Genomic DNA, 16,882 nt, shown 5'->3' with positions numbered 1-16,882 from the left:
ATTGTAGAGTATTGATTAATAGGATCAAGGATAGAACAGAGAATGCAATCTTGGAAGTACAGGGTGGTTTTAGAAGAGGTAGGGGTTGTATGAATCAGATTTTTACAGTTAGGCAGATATGCGAGAAATATTTAGCAAAAGGTAAGGAGGTGTATGTTGCGTTTATGGATCTGGAGAAAGCGTATGATAGAGTTGATAGGGAAGCAATGTGGAATGTGATGAGGTTATATGGAGTTGGTGGAAGGTTGTTGCAAGCAGTGAAAAGTTTCTACAGAAGTAGTAAAGCATGTGTTAGGATAGGAAATGAAGTGAGTGATTGGTTTCCGGTGAGAGTGGGGCTGAGACAGGGATGTGTGATGTCGCCGTGGTTGTTTAACTTGTATGTTGATGGAGTGGTGAGAGAGGTGAATACTCGAGTCCTTGGACGAGGATTAAAACTGGTAGACGAGAATGACCATGAATGGGAGGTAAATCAGTTGTTGTTTGCGGATGATACTGTACTGGTTGCAGACACAGAAGAGAAGCTTGGACGATTAGTGACAGAATTTGGAAGAGTGTGTGAGAGAAGGAAGTTGAGAGTTAATGTGGGTAAGAGTAAAGTTATGAGATGTACGAGAAGGGAAGGTGATGCAAGGTTGAATGTCATGTTGAATGGAGAGTTACTTGAGGAGGTGGATCAATTTAAGTACTTGGGGTCTGTTGTTGCAGCAAATGGTGGAGTGGAAGCAGATGTACGTCAGAGAGTGAATGAAGGTTGCAAAGTGTTGGGGGCAGTTAAGAGAGTAGTAAAAAATAGAGGGTTGGGCATGAATGTAAAGAGAGTTCTATATGAGAAAGTGATTGTACCAACTGTGATGTATGGATCGGAGTTGTGGGGAATGAAAGTGATGGAGAGACAGAAATTGAATGTGTTTGAGATGAAGTGTCTAAGGAGTATGGCTGGTGTATCTCGAGTAGATAGGGTTAGGAACGAAGTGGTGAGAGTGAGAACGGGTGTAAGAAATGAGTTAGCAGCTAGAGTGGATATGAATGTGTTGAGGTGGTTTGGCCATGTTGAGAGAATGGAAAATGGTTGTCTGCTAAAGAAGGTGATGAATGCAAGAGTTGATGGGAGAAGTACAAGAGGAAGGCCAAGGTTTGGGTGGATGGATGGAGTGAAGGAAGCTCTGGGTGATAGGAAGATAGATGTGAGCGAGGCAAGAGAGCGTGCTAGAAATAGGAATGAATGGCGAGCGATTGTGACGCAGTTCCGGTAGGCCCTGCTGCTGCCTCCAATGCCTTAGATGACCACGGAGGTAGCAGCAGTAGGGGATTCAGCATTATGAAGCTTCATCTGTGGTGGATAATGTGGGAGGGTGGGCTGTGACACCCTAGCAGTACCAGCTGAACTCGGTTGAGTCCCTTGTTAGGCTGGGAGGAACGTAGAGAGTAGAGGTCCCCTTTTTGTTTTTGTTTCTTGTTGATGTCGACTAACCCCCAAAATTGGGGGAAGTGCCATGGTATATGTATGTATTTATGTATGATATCCTATGAAACAAGAAAATGGAATAATGATAGACAGTAAGAAAATATTGACAAAATATGATCCAGATGATTGCTGAATCATAACGTATCAAAATGAATCTACGGAAACTACACTTTTCTAGTTCGCCATACGGCCAACTCAACTTACAACTCATCTCTCGGTCCCTATCTCGGTCGTAAGTCGAGCAATACCTGTACTGTACCAAATTGACTCACATTCTAATACATGAGATCCAAAGATCCAAAGGATTCCCAGAGGACCTGGGCTCTCACGCCCTAAGGAAATCGACTCACACGTTGCTCATGATGAGGATCTCCCTCAGCGTGTCCCGCGAACGGTGATCGAGCTGGTAGAGTTGCTCGGTGGTGCACGTGACGCCTCCCTTACCACGCTGAACCTGAGGCGATGGAGAAGAAATTCGAGGAGAAATAATGCAAAATTAAAACTCAAAGGAGAGAACATACGCTAAACGTGAGATTGATAACACATTTTATCTTATTGCAAATTATAATTTTACTTCCGAGTTATATACGAACAAGTAGAGAGACAATAAATATCCTTTCAACTAATTAAAAATAACAGGTTAATAAAATGACAATTAACTATAGGTATAAACCAATAGAGCGCGAGATGATGATAGAGAAGAGTTGGACGACCCAGGTCTACATGGCTGAGGACTGAAGCGTGAAGTGGGAGATGATAAATGGAGGAGTATTGAACTAAAAGATCAAGATAGAGAAACTGACGAAATCTAACAAAGGCCCTTTGCATCAATAGGCTTAGGAGATGATAATGATGATACACACTATTGTCATAATCTGTGTCAAAGTTTGTTACTAATTAAAGCAATATTTGTACCATGTACCAAAGCAGCGGCAATTATTTGTATTTTATTAAGAAGCATGATAAAATTATTATATAGTCAATCATATATTGGCTGCACTGCCTGTACAACAAGGTACTTTTCTATGTCGTAAAAATTATGCAAAGTAATTAATGCAATTTGTATAGTGTCTTTATGTAATGGTTTGTAAATATGAACGGAAAACAGTAAGACACAGTTCTCAAGTATCGTACTTGGAGTCTTTACGTAACGGTTTGTATACATGAAAGGAATAAAACAAAATACAGTTCTTGAGTACCATACTTCGGGTCTTTGCGTAATGGTTTGTAAATATGAAAGGAATAACAATAAAAAAGTTCTTGAGTACTACACTTCTTAATAAAGTATTATTCATGTGAATAACAAACGAAACCCAACAAGGACAGCACCAGTTAATACAAACGTAACGTTTGTAACTGATACGGATATAGAAATACAGTTACGGTACATCTTCATCAAATACAAACCTGAATTAACACTGGAGGCAGATGAAGAGCGCCGGCCTTCTTCTTCTTCTGGGAAATGGAGATGTGGAACCCCCGAGCTGCATTGTGACCCACCCTGAGCGCTAACTTCAGCTCTTTTGCTAGTTCCTCTACGTGAGCTGGAATAATGACCATAAAATATGTTTTAAAATCATCTGCTTATTGGAGACTGGCATAAATAATTCTCTTCTTGATATGGACGACTACTATATTCTACATACATACATACATATACCATGGCACTTCCCCCAATTTTGGGGGGTAGCCGACATCAACAAAGAAACAAAAACAAAAAGGAGACCTCTACTCTCTACGTTCCTCCCAGCCTAACAAGGGACTCAACCGAGTTCAGCTGGTACTGCTAGGGTGTCACAGCCCACCCTCCCACATTATCCACCACAGATGAAGCTTCATAATGCTGAATCCCCTACTGCTGCTACCTCCGCGGTCATCTAAGGCATCGGAGGCAGCAGCAGGGCCTACCGGAACTGCGTCACAATCGCTCGCCATTCATTCCTATTTCTAGCACGCTCTCTTGCCTCGCTCACATCTATCCTCCTATCACCCAGAGCTTCCTTCACTCCATCCATCCACCCAAACCTTGGCCTTCCTCTAGTACTTCTCCCATCAACTCTTGCATTCATCACCTTCTTTAGCAGACATCCATTTTCCATTCTCTCAACATGGCCAAACCACCTTAACACATTCATATCCACTCTAGCTGCTAACTCATTTCTTACACCCGTTCTCACTCTCACCACTTCGTTCCTAACCCTATCTACTCAAGATACACCAGCCATACTCCTTAGACACTTCATCTCAAACACATTCAATTTCTGTCTCTCCATCACTTTCATTCCCCACAACTCCGATCCATACATCACAGTTGGTACAATCACTTCCTCATATAGAACTCTCTTTACATTCATGCCCAACCCTCTATTTTTTACTACTCCCTTAACTTCCCCCAACACTTTGCAACCTTCATTCACTCTCTGACGTACATCTGCTTCCACTCCACCATTTGCTGCAACAACAGACCCCAAGTACTTAAACTGATCCACCTCCTCAAGTAACTCTCCATTCAACATGACATTCAACCTTGCACCACTTTCCCTTCTCGTACATCTCATAACCTTACTCTTACCCACATTAACTCTCAACTTCCTTCTCTCACACACTCTTCCAAATTCTGTCACTAATCGTCCAAGCTTCTCTTCTGTGTCTGCAACCAGTACAGTATCATCCGCAAACAACAACTGATTTACCTCCCATTCATGATCATTCTCGCCTACCAGTTTTAATCCTCGTCCAAGCACTCGAGCATTCACCTCTCTCACCACTCCATCAACATACAAGTTAAACAACCACAGTGACATCACACATCCCTGTCTCAGCCCCACTCTCACCGGAAACCAATCGCTCACTTCATTTCCTATTCTAACACATGCTTTACTACCTTTGTAGAAACTTTTCACTGCTTGCAACAACCTTCCACCAACTCCATATAACCTCATCACATTCCACATTGCTTCCCTATCAACTCTATCATATGCTTTCTCCAGATCCATAAACGCAACATACACCTCCTTACCTTTTGCTAAATATTTCTCGCATATCTGCCTAACTGTAAAAATCTGATTCATACAACCCCTACCTCTTCTAAAACCACCCTGTATTTCTAAGATTGCATTCTCTGTTTTATCCTTGATCCTATTAATCATTACTCTACCATACACTTTTCCAACTACGCTTAACAAACTAATACCTCTTGAATTACAACACTCATGCACATCTCCCTTACCCTTATATAGTGGTACAATACATGCACAAACCCAATCTACTGGTACCATTGACAACACAAAACACATATTAAACAATCTCACCAACCATTCAAGTACAGTCACACCCCCCTCCTTCAACATCTCAGCTCTCACACCATCCATACCAGATGCTTTTCCTACTCTCGATTCATCTAATGCTCTCCTCACTTCATCTATTGTAATCTCTCTCTCATTCTCATCTCCCATCACTGGCACCTCAACACCTGCAACAGCAATTATATCTGCCTCTCTATTATCCTCAACATTCAGTAAACTTTCAAAATATTCCGCCCATCTTTTCCTTGCCTCCTCTCCTTTTAACAACCTTCCATTTCCATCTTTCACTGTCTCTTCCATTCTTGAGCCAGCCTTCCTTACTCTCTTCACTTCTTTCCAAAACTACTTCTTATTCTCTTCATATGAATGACCCAGTCCCTGACCCCACCTCAGGTCAGCTGCCCTCTTTGCCTCACGTACCTTGCGCTTTACTTCCACATTTTTCTCTTTATATTTTTCATACTTCTCTATACTATTACTCTGCAGCCATTCTTCAAAAGCCCTCTTTTTCTCTTCCACTTTTACCTTCACTCCTTCATTCCACCATTCACTGCCCTTCCTCATGCTGCCTCCAACAACCTTCTTTCCACACACATCACTTGCAATCCCAACAAAATTTTCTTTTACTAACTTCCACTCCTCCTCTAAATTGCCAGTTTCTCTTACTCTCACCTCGTCATATGCCATTTTCAACCTTTCTTGATATTTACTTTTTACCCCCGGTCTTATTAGCTCTTCAACCCTCACTACCTCCCTTTTACATCCACCTACTCTAATCCCCCATTCTACATCACATTAATATACTACATGCTAAACATTTATTATTGTTACATACACACACTGATACAGATGTTATGACATTTTTCGGTACTTTCGAACTATTTCTAAAAAAAAAAAGAATATTTTGATAATTTCAGGCTGTACAATATTTTACAAATTTGGAATTGTTGTTAATCACTGTTTTTTATATATATATGAAGATTAGATGCAGTAAAAATAATAAATATACAATATACAGTAACAAAAAATCTGAAAATTTACTAATTTATTGAAAAATCAAATAGGTTAGCAAACACTATCCACGTTGAACATTAACTACAACAAATAAAAACTAGAGGGGCACTCAGTAGAGAGCAGACCTCCGCCGCGGGAGCTTATTTCTCGCCCTTGAGTTTTGACCTTAACCTATATTAATTGGCGTGGATTTTCACACACTCAAACATGAACTGAATTTGAAGTCTCTGTGACAACGATGTCCAAACTTATGGCTGATTAAGTGAATTGGACATTTTGCTTGACCATGACTGCAACCTTTGACCTTGACCTACTAAAATGTAACAATTTCCAGCTTTTTACATAAGTTAATTCCTGCAAATTTCATTAATAAAATTAAAATTGTGACCAGGAAGCTGTTCATAAACAATCACACACACAAACAGGGGCAAAAACATAACTTCCTTCCAACTTCATTGGCAGAGGTAAAAGTTGACAGAAACTCGGTAATTTGACAAAGGCGGCTGATCCGACATATTTTCTTGATAGTTTTGTTACTATGGGAGTCTTCAGGCACGAAGTTTGCAGGCAAATATCTAAAACAATGACAACTGGAAATTACTATTTAATTTTGCATGGTTATTGTAGACAGTGTACTATAGAGTGCTTGTAACTTATCGAAGGACCAGACTCCCAACGCAAGTGATGAGCTGAAGAACTCTTCTTCTTCTTCTTCCCCACCGTTATCCCTACATTAAGGGCTAGGTTGCCTGATGCGCCCTCTCCAATGCCTTCGATCCAAAGGCATCCTCTTCCACTAAACCTCTTCTCTCCATATCATCCTTTATCTTTTCTCATCAACCAATTCTCTTTTACCCTCTTGATCATCTTCCCTTACAGGAACTGTACTTAAAACAGGATATACTTTTAACCTACATTTCGAGTACAACTACCAAAAAAGCAAAGTATCAGCGACACATTGAACACAAGTAAGGATATGAGAGCTAAGCCATTGGATCTAGGAATTAATGGAAGGGAGTCTCAAAATACTGCTATTTATATTCACAAACTTCTTCAGCTCCTTATAAAATATGTTCATGGAGACAGCGCCACATCAACACGGGTCGGGACACGATAATGAAACCACACACCAAATTTGAACAGACTCTAAAAGTATCATTCAATAACAAACTATGACACTGAACTAAGTTTTAAGACTTGGCATGAAATAAATACTGATCAAATATAAGTGCAATAACAAATGAAAGACAAGTGGCCATGAAGATTTTTTTACATCTTTTAACAGACAAATACCTACAGCACTGTGAAGTGGTCACATACATCTTGAATGAAGTCAAGATGTGTACAATTTCATACACATGCAACATACATCTACGGAAAAAAGAATCAAGTCAGTGGATGGATAAATAGATGAACAGACATCAGACGAGCGGACAAAAAAGACAATTATTATGAAAGAGAACAAAGAACTGCAGGTCCTGTGTGAGACCTCATCTACGACATGGAAACACCATTACAAATTTCCTTACAGGTGATATCATCAATGATTTCAGAGTAGATTTTGCGCGCTACGTCCAAGAGCCCGTTAACGTCGCTCTTTATGGCATAGCACCTCTGCGTTCGCATGGATGCCGTGCCCTTCACGAGCCGGGCGTCTTCGTGCAAAACCTCGCGCAACATATCGAGGAGGTCCTTCAGAGATTGACTCTTCACTGCCTAAGAATGATGATACACTACTTAACCCTTTTGCCCCCAAAGGACGTACCGGTACGTTCTTACAAAACGCTGTTATTTACATGTTTTTGATAACTTTATGAGAAACTACAGGCATTTTCCAAAAGAATGAGACCAACCCGACCTCTCTATGACAAAAATTAAGGTTGTTAGAGCAATTTCAAAAAAATATATATAGCAAAATGTGCTCGAAATTTAACCTTACCTTGGGGTTAAAAGGGTTAAAATGATTATATTTATACAGTACATGAGTTTGCCTAAAATTACACACAGTAATAGCTATAGATATGAAATTAATTCATTCCGGTGTAACTTTCGTACTATAATTTTTCGTATAATGAGAGCAGTTTTATATGTAATTTGCTTAATTCGTTATAAGCCCTAAAAAAAATTTAATATGGTTTTGTAGGGCTTGGAACGAACGAGTCTATTTATTTGTAAAACTGCCCTCATTATACGAAAAATCATGATACAAAAGCCACTCCCGAACGAATTAATTTTGTATCTAGAAGTATTACCATACAGTACTGTGTAAGTATGATGTATCAAAATATAGAAGAAAAACACAGGTGACAAGTATGTTCTGGAGTTTGGGATATTTTCCACACAAATTCTTCTCATCCACGGTCAGTTCATTTCTATAAAAGTGATACTAGAAATGATGTTATTTGCAAGTAGTATCCCGTTGAGATACTACCGTTTGAGAGTTATGGGGTCCTTTGACTGGCCAGACAGTACTACATTGGATCCTTCTTTCTGGTTACGGTTCTTTCCCTTTGCCTACACCGAATAGTGTGGCCTATTCTTTACAGATTCTCCTCTGTCTTCATACACCTGACAACCCTGAGATTGCCAAATAATTCTTCTTCATCCAAGGGGTTAACTACAGCACTGTAATTATTCAGTGGCATCTTTCCACTTGGCAAGGGTAGGAGAGACTCTTTAGCTACGGTAAGCAGCTCTTCTAGGAGAAGGACACTCCAAAATCAAACCATTGTTCTCTAGTATTGGGTACTGCAATAGCCTCTGCACCATGGTCTTCCACTGTCTTGGGTTAAGAGTTCTCTTGCTTGAGGGTACACTCGAGCACACTATTCTATTTAATTTCTCTTCCTCTTGTTTTGTTAAAGTTTTTATTGTTTATATAGGAAATATTTATTTTAATGTTACTGTTCTTAAAAAAAAAAAAAAAAAAAAAAAATTCTTGTTTCCTTTCCTCACTAGGCTATTTTCCCTGTTGGGGACATTGGGATTACAGCATCCTGCTTTTCCAACTAGCAAGTTACAATAGCAATAACAATTACAACAATAACAATAACAACAATAACAATAATAATAATAATAATAATAATACTAAGAGCCAGTTAACGACAGGTGGTGAGGACCGGAGAATAGCTCCCCCAACTCTCCTGTCAAAAGCTCTTCCCCACTGGGGATCAGAAGGACATAATCCTTAAATTTCACGATTTTTTACTAACCAGTGGTGAAGCCCTTCCTTCAAATCCAAAAATATCGTTCAAACACGCATACACTGTGACGGTATTTCTGTTTTTTGTATATTATCGTATCGCTCTCCCCTTGCACCAATAACTTGTTTATGCCTCTATGTTCTTGAATCATTGTTTGAATTTCTATGCCGTTCTTGACTGGAACGGGTTATATATATACTCATGCTCCATCCAAATAAAGTTATATACTCATGCTACGTTCAAATAAAGTTATATACTCATGCTCCGTCCAAATAAAGTTGGTAGAGTTCTCTTGCTTGAGGGTACACTCAGGCACACTATTCAATCTTATCTCTCTTCCTCTTGTTATTTTGAAGTTTTTATAGTTTATATGTAATAGATTTATTTTAATGTTTATCTTAGACATTTCTTTTAGTTTTTTTATTTCCTTTCCTCACTGGGTTATTTCCCCTGTTGGAGCCCTTGGGCTTATAGCATCCTACTTTTCAAACTAGGGTTGTAGCTTAGCAAATAATAATAATAGTTGCATTCACACCGCTTCTCTGTTATTACCCAACCGGCGCATCAGCACGCTACATGCACCAAATGCACAGACATAAGCAGGATTGGCTAACATTATATATTCTCATCTGTGTATTTTTTATTTTAAACCTTGGGCTTATTTAATCTTTCCTGGCATCTTATGAATCGTTCAGCATAATCATAACTTAAAAATTGTCAAAATAAAAAATAGAAAAGCAACAAAAGTGCAGCAAACAAATCCATGTGGTATATAAGAACACACACAGTCTATTCCTCACAGAATCATAGAAAATGGTGGAACTACTATATATGGGATACTAAAATAAAAAGCTTTCCCAGGCATTTTTGAAGTAAAAGTAAATAAGCACACAGGTCAGATGTGTGTTGCATATGGGATGTGCTTGGATAACTATATAAAAGAGAATTTTAGCAATAAATTAGATTGTTTCTTTAAAAAACATATTTGAAACATGAAACATGGACGTTCTCTTAGCCAAAAATGCAATACTGTAATCCAAATTTCCAAGCCATAGGTTGTACCCAGAGAGAGATGGTATTCTACTACAACTTTCTTGGTTCTGCCAGTGCTAAGGAAGACACACAGACACTCAGGCATTAGATGTCGAGTCCTCTTAAGATGGGCACTGCAAATTCTTTGCGGGACAACAAAGCACCTCCTCTTAAGCACCAGCCAATCCTAACAGAGACAGGGATCAAGAAGGTCTCAAACTTGAGGTCATTACTCAGCGGGTTCCGAGTTTTGGCCATGAACTTGCAAAAAACTAAAAAGACTTGCCAATACTCAGCATGGGTTGATAAAATGAGAGGCTGTGTAACTCGCCTACTCTTTTAGTCAATGCTAAGGCAAACATAAAGACACATCTTGAGAGCCAGGTCGGTGTCTGATGACCGTCTCAAAAGTTCATATGGGGTAGGTGTAAGACCCTTGAGAGAATAGAGCTCAAATCTGGATACAGCAGTGCCCCTATCGGAGAAGGGAGCAGCAGTTCACTGTCCAAGTAGGGTGATGGGTGTACACAGGCCCGTATTTGGCCGTAGACCTCTGTCTGGCTACACTGGGAACCAAGGCCATGGGCACAAAGGGCTGTGACACAGGAACATAGCACAGGGCCAGGCACCACCAGTGTGTCGTCCTTCCAACCTTTCCCCCAAAGGAAAGGTGGTGTCGTCAAGAACCCTATTACTGTAACCTGACTATGACTGGCCTTTCTGGACCTCCTTCTTCTTACTAGAATCATCAAAATCAGAACTGAAAGATGAAAAGAGCAAACTCACTTCTTCCTCATGCCTACCTTCTCCTCAGGTTCTGTAAGCAGAGAAGTTAAGGTCTGGGCGACCATCGATGCTGAAGATCTCCCAAAGGGAAAAACCACACAGGTTGCTCCGACAGGAACAGCAACACAGGGAACACTGTCACATGGGACACAGATAACATACTCACTGGTACTCGTAACACAAATACAAGGGCGTGTTACAGGCACAGAGGTGACTAGAATAAGAGTGACTAGTGGGGTCACAGACACAGGGGAATGGTACTGAATCTATTCACAGGGGACAGGCATTGGGATGAAACTCCCAGATATACATGCTCTGGAGCATTCTTACGTCCCACAGGAGAGGAAGCCTACTTATTATTATTACTTGCAAAGCTACAACCTTAGTTGGAAAAAAAGGATGCTATAAGCCCAGGGGCTCCAACAGGGAAAATAGCCCAGTGAGGAAAGAAAACACGGAAAATTAAAATATCTTAATAAGAGTAAATAAACTATAAAAACTTCAAACAAAAAAATAGAGGAAGAGAAATAAGAAAGAATAGTGTGCCCAAGTGTACCCTCAAGCAAGATAACTCTAACCCAAAACAGTGGAAGACCATGGTACAGAAGCTATGGCACAACCCAAGACTAGAGAACAATGGTTTGATTTTGGAGTGTTCTCCTAGAAGAGCGGCTTCTTAGCTAAGGGTGCGCTGTGAGGATCCCCAATGGGGTCACTGGCACTGGGGATACCAGGACTGAGGTAATCCTACCTTTGTACACCCTCATAAAGACATCGAGGGCCTACCTTCATGACCTGGTCACTTGTAATCAACAGTCTACAAGGAAGGGCTCCCTGCACATTTCAAGTAAGGAGATCACCTTGCACTTCACCAACCCTGAAAATATTTGACGATCTAGATGCGAGTTCGCCCTTTTCCTGAAGTATACTCACAGGGACTAAGACAGGTGCGTATACCCAGAAGCTACAGCAAACGGCTAAGAATGACGCGGGTGAAGACTTGGCATTCCGGCTCCTAAAAATACGAGTGCCTCTAACTGGAGGGCAAGATCTACAATCGGTAAAAGGGGATAATTGAGAAAAATCATACTCCTAAACGCATAGTGAGTATATCTATCGCTGGTTTAGTTAGCCCACATTCGTATTCCTGCTTCGCTCCATTATTAACGCGAAGCAGATGTCAAAGCAGATGTTATAAATTCTAGCCAAAATTATGGAAAAATTATTAACCCTTTTACCCCCAAAAAGACGTACAGGTACGTTTCACAAAAGCCATCCCTTTACCCCCATGGACGTAGCAGTACGTCCTTGCAAAAAAACAGCTATTTAAATTTTATTTTGCATATTTTTGATAATTTTTTGAGAAACTTCAGACATTTTCCAAGAGAACGAGACCAACCTGACCTCTCTATGATGAAAATTAAGGCTGTTAGAACAATTTAAAAAAAATATACTGCAAAATGTGCTTGAAAAAAATTAACCCCTGGGGGTTAAGGGTTAGAAATTTCCAAATAGCCTGGGGGTAAAAGGGTTAAACAGCCTTGAATACAACCGAAAAGTACAACCGTACTTGTTACGGTCAAAAACAAAATGAAGAATCTTTTACATGAGCGTGGGCAGAGTTACTCGCCCACGTTTACCACTCGTCGTTAATTGTTCTATTAACAATCTTCATGGCAGAAAACATTCCCTATTTTGAAGGACAAGAGGTTTGTGCAGCATAAGCGTACATAACTAATTGCAATACAACGCCACATAGAATCATAACCTTCACAAGAAAGATGATATATATTTGTAAATTCATTACTTAAATTAAGGAGGGTTTAAGCAAACAGTTCACTTCGAAACTGCGTTTATTTTGTATCTATTTTTCCTCTCAAGTCAGTTTCCACCTGATAAGTTAAAAGCGCTCTCCTCCAACATTAATCAGTGAATCAAATGCAAGTTTCAAGTCTAAAAATCATTCAAAGAAAATATTGTAGATTCCCAAACCAAATGCAAATTGTAAGACATATCTAATACCCCTACCTCTTTCACTGACGACAAAAGTGGGTCAGACACTTCCTCCAGAGCCATCCTTAATGGATCGAGTAACTCCAGAGTGTTCTTCAGGGCGATAACGTAGTTCAACCTCAGCTCGCATCGTTGCTCCGTTTCCTTATTGATAGATGAAGAGTTACAGTGGTAATAATCAATGAGAAATTATTTCATATCGAAATATCAGAACCATTTTCACGGTTACTTAAAACCTAAATATCTAATACTAGTGTATCCCCTCCCTCATTCCTAAATACAACATGGCAGTTTCAGCAGTTTGTGGGAGATTGTCGTTTACGAGTGTATCTCTCAGGGTAGAGTACCCTGAGGTACACCCACCAGGGTATGAGTACTCCCTCTCCCTAGGGACAAGGGAAGGAGAGAGACCGAGCAGTCATACGTCTAGCAATGCCGCTGAGCGCGGCATGAAAGAAATATATATAGCCAGACATGTTGCTATTAACTATAAGGGGGAGATTATTCTTAATCCATTCCTATGTTTTTAAATTTTAATATAATCAGATTATAAATTTTAAAACTAAAATTCAGTTTTGCATGAAGAAAACATATTTTAATAGATGTTCCAAGACTTTATTTCAATAGCACAATGAATAAAATATCAAACGTAAATAAGGCTACGCAAAATAATACAATACTTAAAAATGTCCTTCAAGAAAGACACTTGTTTGACTTACTTCCTTTGGTAACTGGACACACATCGACAGAAGCCAGTCTATGTCCGGAAATCTTCCCAGGATGCTCTGGAATTATGTTAGAAAAATGTTATTTTCATTGGTAAAATAAATTTTTGAATATACTTACCCGGTGATCATAGAGCTGACAGCTATATGATCACCGGGTAAGTTTAATATTGAAAAATTCTCACAATCTTATCTACATCAATGTTAACTGTTAGGTTAATTACTTATTAACTAAAGATGGTCAGGTGACACTGAAATATTTATCAAATCCAGATACAACTCTCCTTTATAGAATTAGGTTCACCCATGTTAGTGCTCGAGAAACCATTCAGAGGTAAGTCGCAACTGGGGGAAAACTTTCAATAGTAATTTGTATTTTTCCTGACTATATAAACCTGTCAATGTCTCACAGGATGTAGATACAAGAGAGGGGGTTCCCAGCCCCCTCGTCCCGTCCCTTTTAGTCGCCTCTTATGACACGCAGGGATAACGTTGGCGCTATTCTAATTGTTTTTATGCCACCGCGGCCAGTTCTATATGAGAAAGTGATTGTACCAACAGTGATGTATAGATCGGAGTTGTGGGGAAGGAAAGTGACGGAGAGACAGAAATTGAATGTGTTTGAGATGAAGTGTCTAAGGAGTATGGCTGGTGTATCTCGAGTAGATAGGGTTAGGAACGAAGTGGTGAGAGTGAGAACGGGTGTAAGAAATGAGTTAGCAGCTAGAGTGGATATGAATGTGTTGAGGTGGTTTGGCCATGTTGAGAGAATGGAAAATGGCTGTCTGCTAAAGAAGGTGATGAATGCAAGAGTTGATGGGAGAAGTACAAGAGGAAGGCCAAGGTTTGGGTGGATGGATGGAGTGAAGAAAGCTCTGGGTGATAGGAGGATAGATGTGAGAGAGGCAAGAGAGCATGCTAGAAATAGGAATGAATGGCGAGCGACTGTGACGCAGTTCCGGTAGGCACTGCTGCTGCCTCCGATGCCTTAGATGACCGCGGAGGTAGCAGCAGTAGGGGATTCAGCATTATGAAGCTTCATCTGTGGTGGATAACGGGGGAGGGTGGGCTGTGGCACCCTTGTTAGGCTGGGAGGAACGTAGAGAGGAGAGGTCCCCTTTTTTGTTTTTGTTTCATTTGTTGATGTCGGCTACCCCCAAAATTGGGGGAAGTGCCTTGGTATATGTATGTATGTATATAAACCTGGGTTCTTTAATGGAAGTATGACTACAGGGAAGCCAGAAAAGGGCCATTTAATCTTTTAACATGATAAACATAGTTGCCTGTTGGGTGGAGTAACCCTACCTCTGACCTTTAACCTAGGATCTACTCTGACCTTTAACTTCATAGTTGCTGGGTGGTTGATACGGGCAGTAACTTGGACTTGGGTTTACTTCACTTACTTTACTTTAAGGGATGGTTTTCTGGTCCTATACAGCAGGGGAACCCTACTCTCTACAGGACCTCCAGTCATTTTATAATGTTCGTTTGAAAGCATTCAATATTTCCCACCACATATAGCTCGTTTATTGTCAAATCCACATTATCGAAGCACTTTGAGAACAAGAAAGTCTCCAGTTTCCTATTGAAAGCCTTAATATTTTCAGTCTTTCAAATGTCTAGTGGGAGCTTATTGTATATTCTTGGGGCTGCACATTTAAAGGCTCTAGACCCTACAGTAGACATATCTAGGTTCCAATAATTTGAAACCATCTGTAACTCTTCTTGTGTCATAGTTAGAAAAAATCACAAATAATTATATTATAAAATATTTGTGATTTGTTCCACACAAATAGAAAACATCCTCCTTTAATAGCAGAGACATACTTAAGAGAATGTGGAAGCCCCATACTCAAGACTGACTGGTTTACTAAACTGGGATATGTCAGTGCACTTAGGTCTTGTGGAAAAGGGAAAGTGACGACTCCCTTGAACTTCCTAACGACCTAAGAATAAAGATGTCAAAAGCGTTAGGTTGGGACCCTACTAGGAGAATGGCAGGCAGTCACGGAAGAACCTACATCCGTAAGGATGTTGTGTCCGAATGTGTGGTCGTTATGAGAAGTGGATGAGCATACTATCCATCCATCTCCTGGGACGTCACTCTTAGGAAATGTACCCTGTCATGCCCTTACTGCACGGGGAGTTCCTACGCATAGTCCTACACGCCACAGTTACCATCCCACCCTACGCTATCTCTTTGGTTACTCTCCGCGCAATAAGGGTGTGACACGGCACACTTTCTCCGAGCGAGGTGTACCAGAAATCCCTGCTTCCGACTGTATCTTAATCAAAATTCTCTTTATCCAGAGCCTGATGGACGTTGTTCTAAAAATTGCTAATTTCATTCAATATATACAATGTGTAACCCAAAAGTTTTTTTTTCATAGACAATGAAGATTGATTGATTCGATCAAACACCATTATTTACGAAGAAAAAAAACTTATGGGTTCCATATTGTATTTACTGAATAAAATTAGCTATTTTTAGAACAAGGCCCATGAGCCTTGGACAGACAATAGAGAAGGCTTAAAATGTACTGTATTCACTTTTTAAAGAGTACGTGACATATACATTGGGTCATCTTAATTCTTTTCATTCTTTTTCTTATTTCTATTGTGAAAGTAAATCAGCCATCTCATTAACTTCCAGTGAATCTTCATTTACGTTTCTCTGGGATTTTCTGCACATAGTCTTTGCCCCAATTATTCCATTTTTGCTACTGATCGATTAATTTGAGGTTTTCTGGCATCCTGACATCTGAGGTCATTGACACCGATATAATTTATTATAAATAAATAAAAGAATATTCAATTAAAACCATAAGAGCAAAGATGTCATTTTAAAGGTTAAATAGCTTTCAGAAGACCTGCTACTAAAATAAAGTCAAAAATACCGCTAGCATGGTAAGACACATCATGCCCAAGAATCTCGGCAAGGATGAACCTGCCATGCTCACCTCGAGCCTCAAACAGATATCTATTTCTTTCACTACTATAAGTGGGGCTTATAAGAACTTCAGGTATCGAAATAAACACAATATTTGAAATCTAATTGTATCTCCTACCTCCGGGAAACACTATGATTAGAGATTATTGAAAATGGGAATGAATTAACAATTAAAAGCTAAAACAAAAGAACTAAACCTGTAAATTCACAACCTGAAGTGTGAAGAAGAGGTCCGGGTTCTCGACGAGGTACTGCAAGGCATTGTGCCGCGAGGTTATCGTGGCAACGTCCGCATGAGGCTGTGGAAATGGAATATCAATTTAGTTTTCATCGTCGACATAAGGCTGTTACTGTCATACAAATTTCTTCTTAAAGAAAACTACAAT

General features: G+C 39.9%; 1 protein-coding gene across 1 annotated transcript in view; it reads right to left on the bottom strand.

The window, feature by feature from the left end:
* The window catches only part of LOC137627099 (mutS protein homolog 4-like), a 128,464-nt gene that overhangs the window by 58,558 nt on the left and 53,024 nt on the right, over nucleotides 1-16,882 (bottom strand). The window contains exons 10-15 of the mRNA XM_068358114.1: nucleotides 16,709-16,795; nucleotides 13,541-13,606; nucleotides 12,837-12,965; nucleotides 7,317-7,503; nucleotides 2,876-3,012; nucleotides 1,819-1,922 (exon numbers count right to left, since the gene is read on the bottom strand). Coding sequence (XP_068214215.1) covers nucleotides 1,819-1,922; nucleotides 2,876-3,012; nucleotides 7,317-7,503; nucleotides 12,837-12,965; nucleotides 13,541-13,606; nucleotides 16,709-16,795 — 710 coding nt within the window. The remainder of the gene's footprint in view (nucleotides 1-1,818; nucleotides 1,923-2,875; nucleotides 3,013-7,316; nucleotides 7,504-12,836; nucleotides 12,966-13,540; nucleotides 13,607-16,708; nucleotides 16,796-16,882) is intronic.

This window comes from Palaemon carinicauda, chromosome 34 (assembly GCF_036898095.1).
Source record: "Palaemon carinicauda isolate YSFRI2023 chromosome 34, ASM3689809v2, whole genome shotgun sequence".
NCBI lineage: Eukaryota > Metazoa > Arthropoda > Malacostraca > Decapoda > Palaemonidae > Palaemon > Palaemon carinicauda.
Note: the sequence above shows the minus strand (reverse complement) of the source record. Positions and strands in the feature narration are given on the sequence as shown.